Source organism: Culex pipiens, chromosome 1 (assembly GCF_016801865.2).
Source record: "Culex pipiens pallens isolate TS chromosome 1, TS_CPP_V2, whole genome shotgun sequence".
Classification (NCBI taxonomy): Eukaryota; Metazoa; Arthropoda; class Insecta; order Diptera; family Culicidae; genus Culex; species Culex pipiens.
In genome coordinates, this window is record NC_068937.1 from 120,431,597 (window position 1) to 120,452,554 (window position 20,958).

General features: G+C 39.2%; 1 protein-coding gene and 6 non-coding genes across 8 annotated transcripts in view; 4 read left to right on the forward strand and 3 right to left on the reverse strand.

The window, feature by feature from the left end:
- LOC120427399 (plastin-1) overlaps window positions 1-20,958 on the forward strand; it is a 51,316-nt gene that overhangs the window by 22,335 nt on the left and 8,023 nt on the right. The window contains exons 1-5 of one of the 2 annotated variants that reach the window (XM_039592256.2): window positions 5,894-6,233; window positions 17,998-18,897; window positions 18,966-19,176; window positions 19,241-19,519; window positions 19,590-19,843. In XM_039592256.2, coding sequence (XP_039448190.1) covers window positions 6,156-6,233; window positions 17,998-18,897; window positions 18,966-19,176; window positions 19,241-19,519; window positions 19,590-19,843 — 1,722 coding nt within the window. In that variant the 5' untranslated portion in view covers window positions 5,894-6,155. Of the gene's footprint in view, window positions 1-5,893; window positions 6,234-17,997; window positions 18,898-18,965; window positions 19,177-19,240; window positions 19,520-19,589; window positions 19,844-20,958 lie in introns of those variants that run through there. The other variant, XM_039592255.2, reaches the window with a different exon arrangement.
- Trnal-caa (transfer RNA leucine (anticodon CAA)) lies at window positions 212-339 on the reverse strand. Its single transcript has 2 exons — window positions 302-339; window positions 212-256 (listed from the first exon to the last, which is right to left on the reverse strand). It is a non-coding gene; the product is annotated as a tRNA-Leu (tRNA).
- On the forward strand, window positions 1,827-1,899 carry Trnak-uuu (transfer RNA lysine (anticodon UUU)). The gene has a single exon. It is a non-coding gene; the product is annotated as a tRNA-Lys (tRNA).
- On the reverse strand, window positions 1,998-2,123 carry Trnal-caa (transfer RNA leucine (anticodon CAA)). Its single transcript has 2 exons — window positions 2,086-2,123; window positions 1,998-2,042 (listed from the first exon to the last, which is right to left on the reverse strand). It is a non-coding gene; the product is annotated as a tRNA-Leu (tRNA).
- Window positions 2,792-2,864, forward strand: Trnak-uuu (transfer RNA lysine (anticodon UUU)). The gene has a single exon. It is a non-coding gene; the product is annotated as a tRNA-Lys (tRNA).
- On the forward strand, window positions 3,327-3,399 carry Trnak-uuu (transfer RNA lysine (anticodon UUU)). Its single transcript has one exon. It is a non-coding gene; the product is annotated as a tRNA-Lys (tRNA).
- Window positions 5,136-5,260, reverse strand: Trnal-caa (transfer RNA leucine (anticodon CAA)). Its single transcript has 2 exons — window positions 5,223-5,260; window positions 5,136-5,180 (listed from the first exon to the last, which is right to left on the reverse strand). It is a non-coding gene; the product is annotated as a tRNA-Leu (tRNA).

The window sequence follows — 20,958 nt, forward strand, 5'->3', positions numbered from 1 at the left end:
TCCAGAGATACGACGGTTTCGTCGCCGTAAACAGAAACCAGATGCCGCCACTGAAGGCGGCGCAATCGCGTTGTCTCACATACTATTTCCGAAGTGTAATCAAAGTCATTTAAGTTGTATACTTTTTTACGACTCCGTCTTAACTTGCTCCCACTGATATGTCGCTCCCATTTAAATGGCAATTTGTCACAATTGACGCTAAAAAAGTTTCTGTCAGAAGTGGGATTCGAACCCACGCCCTCAGAGAGGGCCAGAACGCTCAACGTCAACCCGAGTTTCGAACCTCAGGCAAGATTGTACTCTTGAGTCTGGCGCCTTAGACCGCTCGGCCATCCTGACATGTTGTATTTTTCACGTTATCAAAATTTGAAGCGTTCGTCGGTTTTTAGCTCAGCGTAACACGCTAGTTATCTCCTTCGAACTGCTGGCAAACAGCAAAAGCTTATGCACGATTGCACGCCACAAAAGAACCCGCGGTTGTCGTCTATACATTTGCGCAAATTGCGCAGTGTAGAAACAAACACCTGGCGGCATCGTGCAATTAATTAGCAATAAGACCGGGAATATAAACATTAAAGTTGCACCCTGCTCCCAACAACCACAAACAGTACACGCTGAAACGGAACGACATCGAATTCCAGCACGAACCCAGCGGGAGAGTCAACTTGGACGACGACCGAACAAGCCGAGAACTGGACAAGTCAAATTCCGAAACCTGTTTTCAATCCAGCTCTCTAAGCCGCCCGTGTTCGACTTTTCGAAAACATTTCTCTTCCCCGAGGGTCATTAATGGTTAGCGTCTTTCCGCCAAGGTCGTTACACGGGAATTTCCTAATGGGACCATATAACCTGTCTTTGGACGTGTGATGCCTGGGTTATGCTTAACCTGAATTCCACAGACAAAGGCAGATGCCATTATGTTTCAGTGGAATGGTGACTGCTTCTTAAATTTCTGTAAAAATATCAAGTTCATCCCGAAAGCCAAGCAGACACCATGTCTGTCATCAAAATCGGCTGGTCCACACAAATTTCGAGTCTTCAAGCTGGAGAAATTTCCCCCCGCGTCTACGCGCTCGATCTCAAACGTCTCTTTTTTCGCCTGTGTGTGTTGTTGTTATCTGACTTCATTATTCAACCACCAGAGGAGCATCAACTCTTGCTTTTTGTTGTTATTCCTACGGCACCGCTATTTTATTTGCCCACACACACACACACTCACTGCCTTTCATCGCACCTTTATGCATCGTTTTTGCTTCATCTCTTTCTCTTTCACTCTCGCGCCCATCTATCCACCATTATTGTTGTGATTTCCTATGAAAAGAGGCAACACAGCAGCTCGATAACAACACAACAACAAAAAACCCCAACATTTTGCACAAAAACAACTCTTCGGGAAAGGCAAAAGAGCAAGAAAAAAAACGTGTTGCTGCGTGCACAACTCTGCTGATGCGCCAAGCCAAGACTCCAAAAGTCGATCAGTAGATCATGAACTTGTTTGGCCCAGCATCCGCGAAGTGCAGCAATTTTCGCACCGCTAATCTGTCGAAAGTAACAACAAATCACTCAAGCTTCCATCTGCCCCCACTGTGGGGTAGTTTGTATGCAAAATGAGCATTTGAAAACATTCTACGTCCCACCTAAAGTTCGTTGATCTCAAGCAAAAATATTCAAAAACATTAAAAATAATCTCAATACTGAAACTTCTTTCTGTTCTCTCATTTCTTTCAGGTAAGTCACATTTGAAGTCCGTGCTTGGGAAACGCAACACCTTATCAAAGATCGCCCGGAACACCTGTGGAAAAATGGCACTCCTATTTGCTCGTTCTGCCCGGATAGCTCAGTCGGTAGAGCGTTGGACTTTTAATCCAACGGTCTAGGGTTCAAGTCCCTATTCGGGCGGTGGTATGTTTTTTGTAAACTTTACTTATCCAAAATTTACCTCCAACCTGTTCCTGAGCGCCTGGTAATCGTCAATCAGCAAAAACAAAAAAGTTATCTGTCAGAAGTGGGATTCGAACCCACGCCCTCAGAGAGGACCAGAACGCTCGGTGGTTACTCGCACCCGCTTAGGCGGGCAAGATTGCTCTTGAGTCTGGCGCCTTAGACCGCTCGGCCATCCTGACATGTTGAAGCTTGGGCACGCCAAAATGGCGCAGCACCGGTCCGATTTGACACGAGCTGTCACCTTGCAAAATGCACAACAAATGTCGTTTGTGTAACAACCGTGTTGTTTAACAAAAAAAAAACGTTATTAAAAGCATTTAAGTTAAATTGGCTCTTCGAAGAAATGGTAATGTTCAGAAATAAACGTTCTACTTTTCCTAAATTTTATTTCTATTTTGGTCAATTTTCAACACGCATTGCCCAAAAGCCGATGTCCAATCATGGATTTTTAATAACAACAACAAAAAACATAGAGGTAGCAATGGCTCAGTTCGGCTGAGCTGTGGCACATTTTCTCCGAGTACATCGTCAGGTTCAAGACCCGTTTGGATCAAGTAACCCTCGTCAGTTACATGATATCCAAGTGTGGAGTGTAAGATGTTGTTTTGTTATGTTGACCGACCCTCGGTCCTAACCTGTCGTAGCACCTAAGAGGACCTAATAAAAATAAGTTATGCATTAAAAAAAAAAAACAAACATACCTTTCTAACCCTCCTTATTTATTTGAAGTTGCAGATCTTTTACAATATCTGTGTCCCCCTGAAACACACGTAGTTATCACCTGTTGCAACCGATGAGATTCAAGCAGTGAAGGAACAGTAGTGCTTTTGGCACCATTGTATATCAAGCCCGGATAGCTCAGTCGGTAGAGCGTTGGACTTTTAATCCAACGGTCTAGGGTTCAAGTCCCTATTCGGGCGGGCAACTTTTTTTCCTTTAATTGCACGCAATATTCATTTACGTAACCGGTGATTAAAACGAGCTGATGCTGATAACAATATTCTAAGTTGTGGTTTGTTTATTCCTTTAGCGATGTAAATGGTAGTTCCTCATTTTTGTAATTAAATTTGTTATATTGGATTCAAAATGATCACATGTTACTTGAAAATTAATCATAAGTGGCTTTCAATGGAACAAATAGTGTCATACAAACCTTTTTACCCAGTTTATATAAATGCTCTGTTAACAAGTTGGCTTCAGCCAACAGCTGTGTACTGATTCATGGCGGAACTCAACGATGAGTAACGCACTCACGTTGCTCACTAATCGAAAGAACTCAAACTCCCCTCCATTCAACTGCTGAGTGATAAACTTATCTTCGACCGTAAAGCTCTCTCCCCAGGCAAGAATCGTTGGTTTTCTGTTCTCACGTACTGTTACAAGCCCGGGTAGCTCAGTCGGTAGAGCGTTGGACTTTTAATCCAACGGTCTAGGGTTCAAGTCCCTATTCGGGCGGGATATCTTTTTTTGTGAAGTGCTGCCATCTGTTGCGCCGTTCTACACCGACTAGATTTGGAGGTTAGAAAAAGGTGCACTGTTTGCATGGACTTGGCATAGTTCGATGCGATCGTCGGTTTTGTTCGAGGAAAATCGACGAAGTCCATGTAAAAACTGCACGCGAGCTGTCAAATGACGTCACGGCGTAAATCCTAGTTAGCCAACGCGAAGCGTTAACAAACAAACATTGCATCCTGGTCACATGAGTTCGCATTATAAGGAACAAACCATAGGTAACATCTGTTTTATTGCTTTAACGAAAAGGAAAGTGTGCAGAGGATCCCCACAATTCTCTCTCCCTGTTGATTCAGGAATGCTTTTTTTTTGTTCGAGCATTATTTTGTACTTAAAAGTGTCCCTGGGCTTTGTCATAATGAGTGTCATAGGTTTGATGCTTGTTTGGCAAAGAGTATGATTTGATTCGATGTGGAATTAAAATCGAAGTGTTCAGTATATTGCTGAAGCTTCCATTTTTACACATGGACACCACTTCATGCTGCGAGAACCCACTTTGGCGTAGTCTCAGGGCTTAATCGATGGCCTGTAAGCTGTCATCGAGACAAGGAGGTTCTCTGATAGTGGAAATATCACATTTGTACAATGAACCGCTACATAGGTGATTTTTCCCTATCTTAATGTGGGTGTCAGGTTAGGATGCGGGTTTAAAAAATAGTGTTTGTAGAATTTAGGATTTTAACTATAAATATCAACTTTTTATACTTTGCCTTTAGTTATTTAGGGACAAAATTAGTAACAGTGAATTTAGTAATTCTATCAGAATCGGTGATTTTCATTCAAGTAGCATAAAAACCATTCTTATTTGTCAAAATTTTCATAGAGTCTCGATCAATCAATAGTGAAATGATATCGGACTAAATTCGTTGATCTGTTGAACTAACGGTTGTCGGATTATGATTGTATCGACCATTGTTGCGAATCGAGGATCTACTGGAATTCTGACGAACAAATGGTCGTCTCTTTTTCAATTCACGACTTGTAAAATATCAACTGTTATTTTTTTTTGTTTTTTTTTTTTTTTTTGAAGAGGCCAGACAGGTTTTAAAAGAAACGTTATAGATTTTTTGGCTATTAATTAAAATGTCGGGGATTTGAGATAAGAGTAGCTTTCGGATAGGTTGCTTTAAATCTTGTATTCAATTCAAGTTAGGTAGTTATCCGCAAATGAATATTTGGACTTATATGAATAATTGAACATTTTGGACTTATGAATAACACACAACTGTGCATTTATTCTAGAGTCAGATCCATACAGCGTCAGTGTTTATTTGGTCGAAGTGTACTAATTCATTGGCAGATCTGATTCTAGTTGTAATGTACGACAAGACTACTGACGGACGTGACAGGACGAGGGCCCAGTTTAGAGGTTTCGACATCAACGATGTGCGGCTGGATCACCCTCCCAAAAAAAAAAAAAAAAAAAAAAAAAAAAAGCATTATTTTGTACTTAAAAGCTCAATCCCTTCCATATGTTTATAGGACCCTTTCAAAAAAAAAACTCTAGAAATCATCTTTGCGGTCAACTTTACGCAGATGGCCGAAGGATGTTGTAAGTAATCTCCCGATTTTCCAGGACGCTGTGCTAGAGCTAGATTATATTGAAATAATAACAGTATAAACAACTTTGGTATGGACAACATTTCGGATACCAAGAATCATCATTCACCAAAAAATTCTGTCAGAAGTGGGATTCGAACCCACGCCCTCAGAGAGGACCAGAACGCTCGTGGTAACTCGCATCCGCTTAGGCGGACAAGATTGCTCTTGAGTCTGGCGCCTTAGACCGCTCGGCCATCCTGACATGTTGATGAGAGAGCTGCTCAGAGCACTATCGGTTCCGAGCGCTGGTACTCACCGGCTGAGAGGCGGTGAGAGTCGTACCAACACGTGGCACTCGCAAGCGCCCATGTGACTTTGGGGGTGGCGCGAGGCGCGTAAAGTTGTAAATTTTATTGATTTTCATCGTGCGCTACAGCTGATAGTAAATTTTTGAAATGGTTTGGGGGGTAAAACGGAAACTTCAGATTTGTTGACTTTGGATGATTCAACCTTTTGAGGTGATTTCGCCGGGGTGATATACTAATGAATTAAACATTTCGGTGTTTTCGTTTATAGGTGGCTTGCACTGTACTCGACCAGTCAAAAGGAACTGATAATTAGTGGATGATTTTTATAATGTTTTCCCTCTTTGTTTGCCTTTTTTGGGGCTTTCTTCACGTGGTGGTAGCGTCGGCCTCTGAGCTGCGAGCTTTTGGACAGAGGCTACCGTTGGTCTACGAAATACAGCTAGGTCGGCGAGCTTCAGTTGGCCGTCGACCTTCAAACCCTGCACACAAAAAAAGTCTCCTCTCGTGGGCGCATCTCACCGATCGCGAACCTTATCAACTCCTGGTGACGACGTTGACGTAGATATCGGAATCGCTATCAATCGGACCCGGGTCGTGCACAAAACCAATGGCTTCGAAAAATGTCTATGGCCATTGCTGGTGGTGTTGCTGCCGATAACGGCTTCGAATTAAGGGTGCTGTAGGTGTGTGTTGTGCCGTGTACTTGAAATCGACACTTGAGCTGGCGCATTTTCGCGAAACCGTCGCCGTCGCCGTCAGTTGCTGTCGAAACTTGGCCAAACGCGCTGTGGACCGGTTGTGACCCCTTTCTGGTGTGATTAAACAAAGAAGAACCAAGAGTGTTGAACCATGGATATCCTGGACGTGGAAAAGCATGACGATATGGAGGAGTTTCGGCGAATTTTTACGCCAGATTTGTACGAACAAGTAAGGCCCAACGACGCTAGTAGATGAGTCAGCATTTGGGACTTTGGGGTGGCAGGTTGAATCATCGGCGACCCTGGGGGGAAGTCGTTGGTGTAATCTAGCTGCTAATCGTTTAAGGAATTGGCACGCCCTCAATCCCTTCCCAGCGCGCGGATTGCTGGCGCGACCTAATTTGAATTTGACACGTTTGTCGTTTTGTCGGGCAAACACAGGTATAAAGCTGTGAAGGAAGCGTGGTATTAAGCTAATCGATGTACGTGTCAGGGAGATTGTTTTTGGAGAGTGAATCATCTAGTAGGGTAAACAGGAAGGTGATTAAGTGATTTTTATGAAGTATGTTGCGGAAAGATAGGTTTGTAATAATTAAAAGTACAGCATTGTGGTCAAGCTTTTAGCTATCAGTAGATTGCACATTTTTAATCAATGGGAAAATATTTTCATGCACGACTTATGATAAGCATGGTGTGAGTCATTGTAAATAAATCATTAGTCAAGCTTCGAATGTTTAGCTAAACAATCTGGAAGGTCCACCACGTTAAGTTTTTTTTTAATTTGTTACAATTCTTGTTTTGTTCTGAAATGTTTCCTTAAACTTTCATTAACATTCACACACATTTATTCTGTTAATTTGAATTCTTTTCTGAAAAACTGTGTATTCGTAATTTGTACAACCTACAATAAATTTTGTTTTGGGAAGTTCTCAAGCACTTTAATTGTTTGGCTCTTTTTTTCAACAGATTTTTTTTTCAGATTTTAAAGTTGGTTCAGGACCGATACTTTACTCAATGCCATCATCAAAGAGAACATAATTTATCAATATTTACCCATGTGTAGTATCAGCACAATAAAACGATTGCATATTTGACCTGATTGAAAATTTCTTTGATAAAACGATAATGTTTTAGTGAACCTTATATTGGGAACGCCTTCAAAGCAACAATAAATGCCGACTTTTATGCATGTAAACAAGCTGCGAATGTGGTTAAAATCGAAGAAATTGTAGAGGAAGTTATCCATCAATCAGTGGAACGTGGCTTGCCATCACTGATAAGTGGTATTTTGTGTGCGTGTACTAATTTATCGTAAATAACGACTTGCTTAAATTTAAAATTTTAGTTTATTTAGGAGCAGAATGATTTATGACCGCATCGGAATTGTTTCTTATCATGTTTATTTTATTTCAAGTTTAAGTCACTACTTGTGATGATAGCTCTAGCTAAATTGCTAACTGTGAAAACTATGCTTAACTCAAGTGCTACCGCCTACACTGTAACTGAAAATCGCATTTTGCTGAGTTCGTTTTCGCACTTTTTCATACGATTTTTTCAGTTCAACTACGATTACACTTTTTTGTGTAATCGCAGTCGAACTGAAATTGAAAATGAATTACTCTGCAATCAAACAAACGGTTCTGATAAGATATTTAAGCTTTAGTTATGACTTCATTGGCAGTCAACCATGCGTTTGCTCATGCTCATACAGTCCAGACTCGATTATCCGATTTTTATTTTCCTGCACCCAAAGGAAAAATATATCTCAAAATCTGCAACAGTGGATTTGCTGCAGAAAATGACATATTTTATAACAGTTTTTGCAGCAAGCCCCTAGTACATTTTTGCCCGCGTGTAAACATTTCAGCGATCTGCAGTTCTCACCAACACATATAACGCTGGCCCGTCCCCGAGCAACACTCCAAAGAGAAGCATATGTTGGTGCTCTTTCACTCACTTTTCATCAAGCGTCCATGGCGCGGTGGTAGCGTGTCGGATCAATAACCAAGAAGTTGGTGGTTCAATCCTCGTTCTCCTAAGTGTTTTTTTTTTTGTGAAATACAACCAAAAAGCCGTCGGTAATGTCGATAATTGTCGGTAACGGGCAAAAATGTCATACCCCTATATCGCAAAAAATGCATGAGGACAGATTTCATGCAGATTCTGATATACTTTCATTCCGCCATGCATCACAATCATGCGACTGCCAGTTGGGTGTGCTTTTAACTAGGGCGTCCAATTTTCCCGGGTTTTGAATTTCCCGGGAAACGGGAAAAATATTTTTGAAATCCCGGGAATTCCCGGGATCCCGGGAAATTTTTGAATCAGTGATAAAATCTATGTTTTTATAATATTTGGTATGTTTTCAAGCTGAAAATCATAGAATAAGCTTAATAATATTAATTGGTGATAATCTACACTTCAATTTAAACAAAGACGACAATTTTTAAAATAACCTAAAAGAAATAAAAAGTTATTTTTTTTTGTTCTTTGTTGTGTTTTGGTTTTCAAATCAACTACAATTTTTAATTCAAATGTGATTTTTTTTGTTTTATTTGCGATCCATATTACAGAAGACATTTATATTTTTTTTATATATATTTTTTTATATGACATGACTAAAACGGCTTTAAAAAAATATTGTATGTGTCTAAAAAACAAAAAAATACAACAAATAAAATGATACCAGTCAATGTTAAATTTTAGAATTATTTTTTTATATATAAATCATATTTTACAAATTATCTTCAAGTAACTATCGCCAACCGGGGTAAAATCGGGACCACAGTCTGTATAGGCACAGGAGATTTTAGAGCAATACATTTGGAAGTCTAAATGTTTTGTTATGTTGCTGTATTAACCGAAGTCATCCAAAATATTATGCATTTTTTTTGCTTAAATAGCTGTCTTTATTCGTTACATTTGTCCTAATTTGCCCGAGATGCCAGTGTTTGATTAAAAATAATATAATATTAGATTTATTTTTTTTAAATTTAAAACTGTTATTAACGTAAATACATCCAGTCATAAAAAAAATTAAATAGAACAGAAAAAAAAAACAAAGTGCAAGGCAGTTAACTAATTTATAATAATTTTCCCTAATAAGCCAAATTATCGATTACTAAGTATTCAACTGTTCATCTATTATAATGCTTCTCATCGATTACTTTGTATTCAACTGTTCTACTATTTGCACAACCAAATCTGAATTTTCAGACCAAAATATGTTTTTTTTTTCAATTTCGGGAATTCCCGGGACAAATTATAAAAAATCCCGGGATTCGGGAATTCCCGGTTTTTGAAAAATCCCGGGATTTTTGTCCCGGGAATTCCCGGGATGGACGCACTACTTTTAACATCGAGTTCTGCGACCCAATTTTAGTCAAATTTGGTTTGTTGATTGCCTTTTAGCATACCAAATACATTTTCTCAGTATTAAACATCGCCATTTTGGTCGCCATCTTGGATTTACATTTAAATCTTGGAAAACATTTTTTTCGTGATTCGATTATCCGAAGATTCGGTTTGAATCTCAAGCTACTAAAAGAATAGATTTGTTTTTTTGAGTAATAACAGAAAAATAACTTTAGGGACGACATTCGAAAGAAACGACGACTGTTGGTATCCAACTGATCCACGAAGCGAAATGTCGTCCCTAAAGTAAAAATCGGAGACATGTCGTTAGTGTCGATACAAAACAATAACAGAAAAATAACTCATTAGTTGATGAGAACTCTATTGACGATGATAATTTTATAAGTAACAATGCAATAAGCATTTCACTTTGTAAGAGAGTCAGATTCGATATGACATTGTCTAGTGGGAAACGCCAGTTTGATTGATATGTGAAGTAATTCATTTTACTACTTGCATTCTTTCGGTGTTATGTAAAAGTAGTGCGTCCATCCCGGGAATTCCCGGGACAAAAATCCCGGGATTTTTCAAAAACCGGGAATTCCCGAATCCCGGGATTTTTTATAATTTGTCCCGGGAATTCCCGAAATTGAAAAAAAAAACATATTTTGGTCTGAAAATTCAGATTTGGTTGTGCAAATAGTAGAACAGTTGAATACAAAGTAATCGATGAGAAGCATTATAATAGATGAACAGTTGAATACTTAGTAATCGATAATTTGGCTTATTAGGGAAAATTATTATAAATTAGTTAACTGCCTTGCACTTTGTTTTTTTTTCTGTTCTATTTAATTTTTTTTATGACTGGATGTATTTACGTTAATAACAGTTTTAAATTTAAAAAAAATAAATCTAATATTATATTATTTTTAATCAAACACTGGCATCTCGGGCAAATTAGGACAAATGTAACGAATAAAGACAGCTATTTAAGCAAAAAAAATGCATAATATTTTGGATGACTTCGGTTAATACAGCAACATAACAAAACATTTAGACTTCCAAATGTATTGCTCTAAAATCTCCTGTGCCTATACAGACTGTGGTCCCGATTTTACCCCGGTTGGCGATAGTTACTTGAAGATAATTTGTAAAATATGATTTATATATAAAAAAATAATTCTAAAATTTAACATTGACTGGTATCATTTTATTTGTTGTATTTTTTTGTTTTTTAGACACATACAATATTTTTTTAAAGCCGTTTTAGTCATGTCATATAAAAAAATATATATAAAAAAAATATAAATGTCTTCTGTAATATGGATCGCAAATAAAACAAAAAAAATCACATTTGAATTAAAAATTGTAGTTGATTTGAAAACCAAAACACAACAAAGAACAAAAAAAAATAACTTTTTATTTCTTTTAGGTTATTTTAAAAATTGTCGTCTTTGTTTAAATTGAAGTGTAGATTATCACCAATTAATATTATTAAGCTTATTCTATGATTTTCAGCTTGAAAACATACCAAATATTATAAAAACATAGATTTTATCACTGATTCAAAAATTTCCCGGGATCCCGGGAATTCCCGGGATTTCAAAAATATTTTTCCCGTTTCCCGGGAAATTCAAAACCCGGGAAAATTGGACGCCCTATAGTAAAAGTTCTCTATCAGTATATGGTAAAATTTACAAACAATGGAATGCGTTTTCATACAATGATAGCTGCAATGGCGTCGAACAATTTCAATGACTCATGGTTTCAAAGCCGGTCAACCGATAAGCCTTCGATCGAAAGTTCCCTTACTCATCGTAAGTCATGTTTATACTTAATTAATATAAAATATTAGCACTATGGGCAAAGGTCAATCGCTAACACTATCCAGCTCTAACCCTCGAACCTTTCGCTCTCTTGTATTGCCGGCAAGATTTCCCGCCAATTTTGATTGATTGCCTTTCGTTTTTTAATATTATTGCTTCTGCCCGCTCATATCCTCTCACTTTCGATAGCAATAAAAGTTTCCTTCTCGAATTTCACACCTCTATCCGTTATCCGTGCTTGCATGCCTACGATTTTACGGCGCGGCGATGAGAGGTGTGTGTGCAGTGAAAATGTATAACGATTTTTTGTTAAAGCCAATTGGATATTTATGTCATATCGATTGGTGGCGAAGCCGGCTGGAAAGTTTGAGATTTGAGCAGTGATTTGTTTCGTTTTTATTTATTTTTGCCTGTTCACTTTGGCGGCTCCTGTTTATGATCGATTAAGCTGGTGCAAATCGAATTTGATTAGGCTGCAGCAACGTCTAGTGAGCTAGAGAAAGTGTAGTTATTTTTAAGCTGAGTTGTTAAAAAGATGTTAAGGTGTAATGAAATATCGCTTCTTTCAAATCTTCTTTTAGGAAAATTCAGTAAATTTCGTGTGAAAACACAAATTGAAACTATTCAGAGAACAATGCTAGAATTGTATGCTGGTTAAACTTTTTTGGGAGAATAAATGTATCTTCAAATATCCATCGCCTTACATAGATAGCTTTTAGAGTGACTCATTTTGGGTATTCCACAAAATTACTACAGACAATCATCACTTGTCCAAATAAATAAAACTAGCTTGGATCCCTCAAAACCCACATCGGTTAACCTTCAGGTGTCAGTCGCCCAAATAGTTACTCCACCATCGCCGGGGAATGATGTTGTGTTTTGGGCATCAACAAACCGCTCAATTGCTCTCGACCCTGAACGACAAGTCGGCGGTTTTGTTTGGTTGGGTGAAGAATAATGCATAATATTGACACTGGTCTACGCCTACACTTTGGCTTTAAGGTGTTTCACCTTCGGGTTGCGAGAACAAAGCTCCTAAAGTAATACAGTACAGGGAAGGTTGAATATTCTTTAACATGTTTTGGAATTTCATTGTTTTATTTCTTTTCAAGTACATTTTCATAGTAAAATTCACGACACTTGAAAGCACTACATACTTAGATTTTTATTACCGAATTCGGTATAGTTTACCGAATTTTCAACTGCTGAACATTTCGGTAAACCAAATAGTACCGAATCAGTAAAATAATACCGAATTCCGTTATTAATTTCATTACTGTTCATCGTTCAACCGATTTTCGCTAAAACTTAGTTCATTTTGACAGATGGTTTACCGATCTAAACTTTACCGATTTTCAACTACCGAATTCGGGAAAGAAATCTAAGTGTGTAAAAATTGTTATTTTTTTTTTCAAAATTTTGTTGAATACATTTTCTTGTGATGCCTTGAATACTACTCTATTCAGTTGTATGCAAATACATATAATTTCGTTAGTTTTTGTTCTGTATTATTCATTCAGCAAAAAAAAAGGTTCAATTCACCCCAGCTATCAACGACATCCTGGTTTACTATACTATGTTAAATAGTGAAATGCCTAACAAACTTTCAATGAAAATTTTTAAAAATCAGTTCCGTTTTCTTGTTATGAAAGTGGTCAAATATAAAGCAAAACCCCAAATTTAACATTGCATCCGTCCGACGTGGGTTTTTGGCACTGAAAAAAATGATACTCTCTTTTATAGCAAGGCATTTCCCTTATCTCAACGCAAGCTTTGAAGTGGTGGTTTATAGACCAACCCCCACACCTTAATACACCCCAAGTGATGGCGGAGTCGCTGCTGTTAAGTGACGCAAAAGTGCCCATCAGCAGCGGATTTTTTTTTCATTTGTGTGCTCTCTTTAGCCACGGTCAATCATCAAAAATTGTGTTACTTCACTTTCATAGCCATCCGATTATCTCACCTTTCTCGAAAACGGCCAAATGTTCGGACCATTTTTCGACCAGCTGACGGCGTGTCTTCATGAGACACTGTGGGTTTTGGCTATCTTTGCTTCAATTTTAAACTTTTTCCATATTGTTATTATTTCGAACTTTTCCTTTCGTTTTTTGTTGGTGTTGTTGTTACCGCTTCAAATCAACCATCAGCGCATCCCGGGGTACCGAAGCACAGATGAAAGTTTTTATATTATTTATTTTTTCAGTTTATTTCACACTACGAGACGGCTAATGCCACCAAAATACCACTGAGCTGGGCAGTTAAGTCGACCGCTCGGACGACAAGCCGATCAAAGATTGAGTTTTGGTAAAGGTGGAAGTGTATAAAGTAAGCCCCTGCTGAATAATGCATTATAAAGTCACCCTCTCACGCGACACTTCCGCGACCAATGATGATCTTTGGTTTGGGGTCCATACAATCCGCTAGACTTTACGTAATATGTCAGATAAAGGTGTTTGTTGAAGTTTTTTTTTATGTTGGATTGGACACAAATAATATAATTGTTATAGCTAAATGATTCGTTAAAAGTTGTTTCAAATAGTACAAACAGTGACCAAAACCAACATGGTTCAGTTTACTAGTGGCGCTTCTTATTTGTAGTTTTTAATTGACTGCAGTAAGTATGCGCGGACTGTACCAACACGACGTTATTCTTATCTTATCGTATTGTGCTCGAAATAAGCCGACCATGGTCAATGTCATTTGCAGCAATAATCGTGCGTGCCCGTTGTCTTGAAATGTTGGGGATAATCTAATTCGACTTTTGTACGGAAGTGACTTGATTCCCTTGGGACAGTGTTGTTATCAAATGTACGTGTTTCTGCTACCATTTTAAACATAAACTACTTTTTATGTGAATACAAATAGACGAGTTGTTCCTTTTAATTCCGCTATATATTTTTAATACCTTGACAGATACGTATTTCGTCTACTACTTGCAGACTTCATCAGTGTTCTGTTCTCGAGAACAGAACACTGATGAAGTCTGCAAGAAGTAGACGAAATACGTATCTGTCAAGATGTTAAAAATATATAGCGGAATTAAAAGGAACAACTCGTCTCTTTATATTCACAGTAATGCATTCTGCTAAAACGCTCAACCAAACCACAATAACTTTTTATGAATTCGATTTCTCACTAGAATTCATCTCTTATAGTGTTATCAGAACTTTACTTTTAGATTCATTTAACAAAAAGTCGTAGCAAATTTTTTTCAAAGTTTATTAAAAAATATTTTTTTAGACAATTTTTTAAGTGCATATAGATGTTGAGTTAACAGAAAACTAAATAAAATACAATTTCTGATACTCACCTGAAAAATCATGAAATTTGTAATTTCCGTTGTTTCTATCATTGCCTTGGCGATAAAGTATACCACAAAATGTTTTTTCTGTCGGTGGGTTATCGTTACTCATCATCACTCCAAAATTCAGTATTTAGTTTAATTTTGCGAGTTGCTGATTCAAAATTAATCAGCATATGCCGGTCGTACCCTTTTTGAAGGCACTGGAGGACTTTTTGATCTAAGTCAAATACATTGCACAGTGGTCCAGATCGCAAAATTAAGTAAACAACACAGCAAAAAAAAAGTTGAATTTTGGAATGCTGAAAATTTTGTAGGTTGAATGTTAGCTCCTTTTTGCCTTCCTCACCTTACTGAGGAAAGGCTATAAAATCACTCGAAAAATGAACTTATTAATTTGACCTCGTAGACCCACCTTCACGTATACCTATCGACTCAGAATCATGTTCTGAGCAAATGTCTGTGTGGATGTGTGTAGGTGGGTGGACAAAAAAAATATCACTCGATTATCTCCGGACTGGATGAACGGACTTTGACCGTATCAGTCTCATTCGATCCGTCTTGGGGTCCCATAGGCTATTTAAAATCAGCAAGTTTAGTTAAGTACTTCAAAAGTTATGCTAAAAAAACGATTTTGGCGTATGTCCGGAAGTTGTAAAAAGGGTGGTTTTTGCAAGAAAACCTATCATGTTATACATTTTCAGAAAAAAAACCTTTCCAATGAGCCCAAAACATTGAAAATCTGACAACCCTATCAAAAGTTATCAGCACTTAAGTGTTATTTATACACTTTTTGGAGGCCGGATTTCAGATATTGTGATAGAAATATTGTCTGAATCTTCCATGCGAACTATCGTTGAATAGGTTTTTTATCAGACCTTGCCGATGAGCCAGAAATATTGAAGGTCTGCGAACCCTATCAAAAGAAATGAGTAATAAAATTGATTTGTTAAACATGTTAAGGGGGAATGTTGCTATTTTTACTGAATGTATTGACTTTATGTATGTGAGGAAGGCACCAACCACCTAAAGGTGGATTAAGTAACGTTTTTTGAATAATATCACCTTAAAAATGTGTTAAAATGTGAACCTGATGAATATTTCTCAGAAACTGATGAAAATTCATCATTTTCTGATGTAATATCACTCTTTTTTGACACAAAATCTGTATTATGTACCATCTTTTTTTTCTGTGAATTTAATTTCCGAAAAATTGTGTCATTCTGGAGCATTTTTTCGTCTTGAGAAGAGTCATTGCCAATGGTTTTTTTTGAAATTATAACTTGAGCGTCATCCATAAATAATGTCACGCTCTAGGGGGGAAAAGGGGGGGGGGGGTCTGAGCAAGTGTGACATTGCATGTAATAAGTATAGGAAAAGCGTGACAAAAGGGGGGAGAGGGAGGGAGTTAATTTTGGCTGATTTTAGCGTGACATATTTTTTGGATGAAGACTTGTTTCCTTTTTGTATTTTATTCATTTATATTTAAAAGGTTCGTTGATTAGCCTTGTAAACATCATTCTTTATATTTTAAGAACAAGTCTACAACTTTTAATGAACTTTTCTGTTTGTTTTTTTTCCAATTTTTTTATTCGCTTCTAGATACTTTTTGAATATACCTCTAGACTCGTCTATCAAAAGTCGTCACAAAAGTTCCCCTTGGAATAATCGATTCACGTGGACAAAATATTGTGTTGTCCAATCCTGGATCGTTAAGTTCAGTTATGGCTCTAAAAATGCTCCAAAGTTATCTGGGAATGTGTATTCTAAAATGATGGTGACAGAACAGAACAATGCAAGGTTCTTCGAAGAACACGAGACAATTGATCGTAACTTAATCCACCTTTAGGTGGTTGGTGCCTTCCTCTCATTTATAGAGTGATTCCAACCCCCCTAAAGGGTCCACATGGTTTATGGATCGCCCCTAACGTGATCGCAGCACCAAAGAGGTCCTTATAAAAATAAGTTATGAGTAAAAAAACAGACTACCTACAGACTTTTTTGTCAAGATTGTACAAACACCGCCGTGGGGAAATAGATTGAGGTTATGTAAATTTAGAGCATTTTTTAAACTGTTTGTAATTTTAGATAGGTAAGTCAGATCTTGAAAATTCTTAATCCACAAGGAAGGTCATTTCAGAACCTTTTTAAAAATATATAATATGGCAGGTTTCCATGCAAAACCACCCTTTTTTTTTTGCAAATTGTGAAATTTATTATGCAGCAGTTTTTAAAGCATAACTTTTGATGTGCTTTACTAAATCTTATAAATTTCAATAGGGACTTATGGGACTCCAAGACGAATCGAATGAGGCCAATACGGTCAAAATCGGCTCAGCCAGTGACGAGATATTCCAGTGACATTGATTTGGTACACATATCTACATACAGCCAAACACACAGAGATTTGCTCAGCTAGTGATTCTGAGTCGATATGTACAAATGAGGGTAGGTCTAGGAGGTCTAACTATAAAGTTCATTTTTGAGTGATTTTATAGCCTTCCCTCAGTAAGGTGAGGAAGGCATAAAGGCTTTGGACAATCGAGTTCTACCCAAAGAAATTCGTAACGATTTGTTTGCCCTCCGCAAGTCCAAACAACTTCAATTTACCTACTCTAAAACCTCGCCGCAAACTGTTTCGTTAATTCGCCGCGAAATCTCCGCCATTCCCGCCGAAAAGCCAAAGCGGCGGCGGTGTGTTGCGTTTGCAGCTAATTGATTCTCAATCTAATTATGCGTTTAGCCTCTCGCTATAATTTCGTTCTTCGATTGCATTGTTTTCCATTCTGGTGAATTAACCCACTTTTTCTCATCTCCCCTTCGCTGCGCTGCGCTTCTTCTAACTTGTATTTGTTTGTTGATGTTGTTGCTGCTGTTTGGACGATTCTGAATTTTACAGAAGAAGCGGAGGGGTACAAGATTGAAATCGTTAGCGTTCCCACAGCAATTTCCCAAAGCTGGTGGTGGTGCAGCGGCGCGGCGGGCGAACTTTTACGTAGAAAAGTAGGTACTGCGGTTGAGGTGACCTGACGATGATCATGAGTTGCGTGTGCCTGGAGGTTAATACCTATACTTCCGGTTGGCAGTACAGAGCTACTTTGTACTATTTAAAGCGACAGTCCCGACTCGGTTATCTGGAAAAGAAAACATTGTTTTATTAATAAATTGTGAAAATCACATCGCGATGCTAATTGAGTAAACATTACACAGAGGTCATAAAGCATGCGTGCGCCGCATCAATGCACCTCCCGAAGCCGAAGGTCTTTTATGACGGCAAAGGGCACGCAATAAAATAAACATACTGAACCGCGCTTCCATATTTTGGGCGCTTTTTTTGTCGTGCGCGCGCGCTTCCATGTTAAACAAAACAAAACTGCCATCATTAACGATAGTTACGTGCCCTTAAGGGTGTTTGGTTGTCTAATTGGACGTATTAGTTGAATAAAGAGGGGAAAGACACGTTCGTAGATTGGGTACTAATCGGTGTTTTGTTTATTTTTTTCTTTCCGCAGATCGATACAAACAAAGACGGATTTATTGAATTAAAAGAGCTTAAAGATGCGTTGGATCAGGTGGGCTTCAAACTGCCCGGCTACCAGGTCCGGTTAATGATCGACGAGTACAGCAATAAGCAGCGATCGCAGAACGTTGGAAAGCTTTCGTACGATGAATTTGAGGCCCTTTGTCTGGATCTGAAGGCCAAGGATGTGGCTAGCACGTTCAAAACGGTGGTCTCCAAGAAGGAGAACCTGGAAACGCTGGGCGGTATGTCGGATTCATCGGCCGCCGGAACGACACACTCGGTACGGATCGAGGAACAGTTGGCCTTCAGCGATTGGATCAACTCGAACCTGGGCTATGATCAGGACTTGAAGCACCTGCTGCCGCTGGACTCCGAGGGAAAGCAGCTGTACGACAAGATCAAGGACGGTATTCTGCTGTGCAAGATCATCAACCATTCGTGCCCGGACACGATCGACGAGCGTGCCATCAACAAGAAGACCCTCACCGTGTACACCAAGTTCGAGAATCTTACGCTGGCGCTGGTGTCCTCGCAGGCCATCGGATGCAACATCGTCAACATCGACGCACACGACCTTGCCAAGGGCAAACCTCACCTGGTGCTGGGTCTCCTCTGGCAAATCATCCGAATCGGTCTGTTCAGCCACATCACGCTGGACAGCTGTCCGGGACTGGCTACGCTGCTCTCCGATGGTGAACGGCTCGAGGACCTTATGAAGCTGTCCCCGGAAGCGATCCTACTGCGCTGGGTTAACCATCACCTGGAGCGTGCCGGCATCGCTCGTCGTTGCACCAACTTCCAGAGCGACATCTCCGACTCCGAGGTGTACTCATACCTGCTGAACCAGATCGCCTCCAAGGATGCCGGAGTTACGCTGGAAGCGCTGCGGGTAAGTCTCAAAATCTCTCGATTTGAACGACCCTCTTAACAACAATCTCATTTTCCCTTTCGTAACAGGAACCAAACGCCCTGAACCGGGCAGAAACCATGCTCCAACAGGCGGCCAAACTGAACTGCCGCTCGTTCGTGACGCCCCAGGACGTCGTGAACGGCGTGTACAAGCTCAATCTTGCCTTCGTGGCGAACCTGTTCAACAACCACCCGGGTCTTGACCAGCCGGACGAGATCGAGGGACTGGAGTCGATCGAGGAGACGCGCGAGGAGAAAAGTGAGTTGTCCTCCCAGACCCTTAACTTACGCATTTAGACTCACATGCCCTCCCCCCCTTTCAGCGTACCGCAACTGGATGAACTCGATGGGCGTGAAGCCGCACGTCAACTGGCTGTACTCGGACCTCGCGGACGGCATCATCATCTTCCAGCTGTTCGACATCATCCAGCCGGGCATCGTCAACTGGAAGAAGGTCCACCAGAAGTTTACCCCGCTGCGCAAGTTCATGGAGAAGCTGGAGAACTGCAACTACGCCGTCGAGCTGGGCAAGCAGCTCAAGTTTTCGCTCGTCGGCATCGCCGGCCAGGACCTGAGCGACGGCAACGCCACGCTGACCCTGGGTGAGCATCCCCTATGGCACCACCCACCCACCACAAAACATTTCAATACAACAAACCCTTCCATTTTTAGCCCTCATCTGGCAGCTGATGCGCGCGTACACGCTGTCGGTGCTGTCGCGGTTGGCCAACACCGGCAATCCGATCATCGAGAAGGAGATCGTGCAGTGGGTGAACTCGAAGCTGGCCGGCGCCGGCAAGAGCACCAGCCTGCGAAACTTCCAGGATGCGGCCATTAAGGATGGAAAGGTTATCATTGACCTGATTGACGCGATCAAGCCGGGCAGCATTAACTACGAAAACGTGAAGGAAGGCGGCAATGCGGAGGTGAGTGTAGGGTGGGAACTCGCGAAGCACGTGGCGGTGAGTGCCGCCAGCCGAGCTGTGAGGGGGTTGAGAGAGCTTTGGAAAATGGGTGTGAGAGAAGTCACTCACAGTCACTCTTCTCTCGTGTTTTTTCTGTTTGAGGGGAAAGTCGGTAAAGTAGAATCAGGCTAGACAGAAATACCAAGAGGGGAGGAAAGTAAAAATAGAGTAAACTGATGCGTGCTTAGACAGAGTGGAATGATTATGGACTTATTTGCTTCTTGTAGGTAAGTACAGGGTGGCCACTCAAGTCGGGAAATCGGGAAAGTCGGGAAAAAGTCTGGAATTCGCCAAAATCCGCCAAAAATCGGGAAAAAGTCGGGAATTTATGATTTTTTGTCAAAAAGTCGGGAAAAGTCGGGAATTCTAAGCATACTTGTTTGAAAATTATTTTTTAACTCTTGAATAATTTTGTAACATTTTGTGAAATTTTCAAATTGAATTCGCTCAATTCTGCTTTAGTTACTTACTTTAAATTTAAGGTTCTTTTCACTATTTCAATATATTTGAGTATGGAAAAACTGTTTAAGACATTCAAAATCTTAATTAATATTGGAGTCTTTGACACAGATCTTCATAATATTTTTCATGAATCATATGATCTCTATTAATTTTTGTTTATCAAACAAGAGGTTAAGTTAATGAAAAACTAATATAAAAATAGAGCCTAATGGCCAGCTTAGAGTTATGATTCTGTTTCATTTTGTCACATAGATTGAATATTTGAAAACAGATTCCAACTTGAGTTTGGCAATGGTTTTTTTGGTAAATATGTTTAATTGTTTAACTAAATTCATTAAGTAATTAAAAATATGTTTTTTTTTTTCAAGTGTTGCCTTAAAACTTTTTTTGAGAGTATGGGTAAATTACCTACTATACATACAGCTTCATTTTCAGTTTTCAGAAAACTTAAATATCGAATAAAATCCAAAATTTTTTTGCGTTTTGAAAACATAAAGAAAATTTTGAAATTGCAAAAAAAATAGCCCAAGAAATTTTGAGTTATTGCAAAACTGTTAAAAAAAACTTGTCTCTTCAAACATTTTGCTTAAAATAAGTGGTAAAACATAAAATCA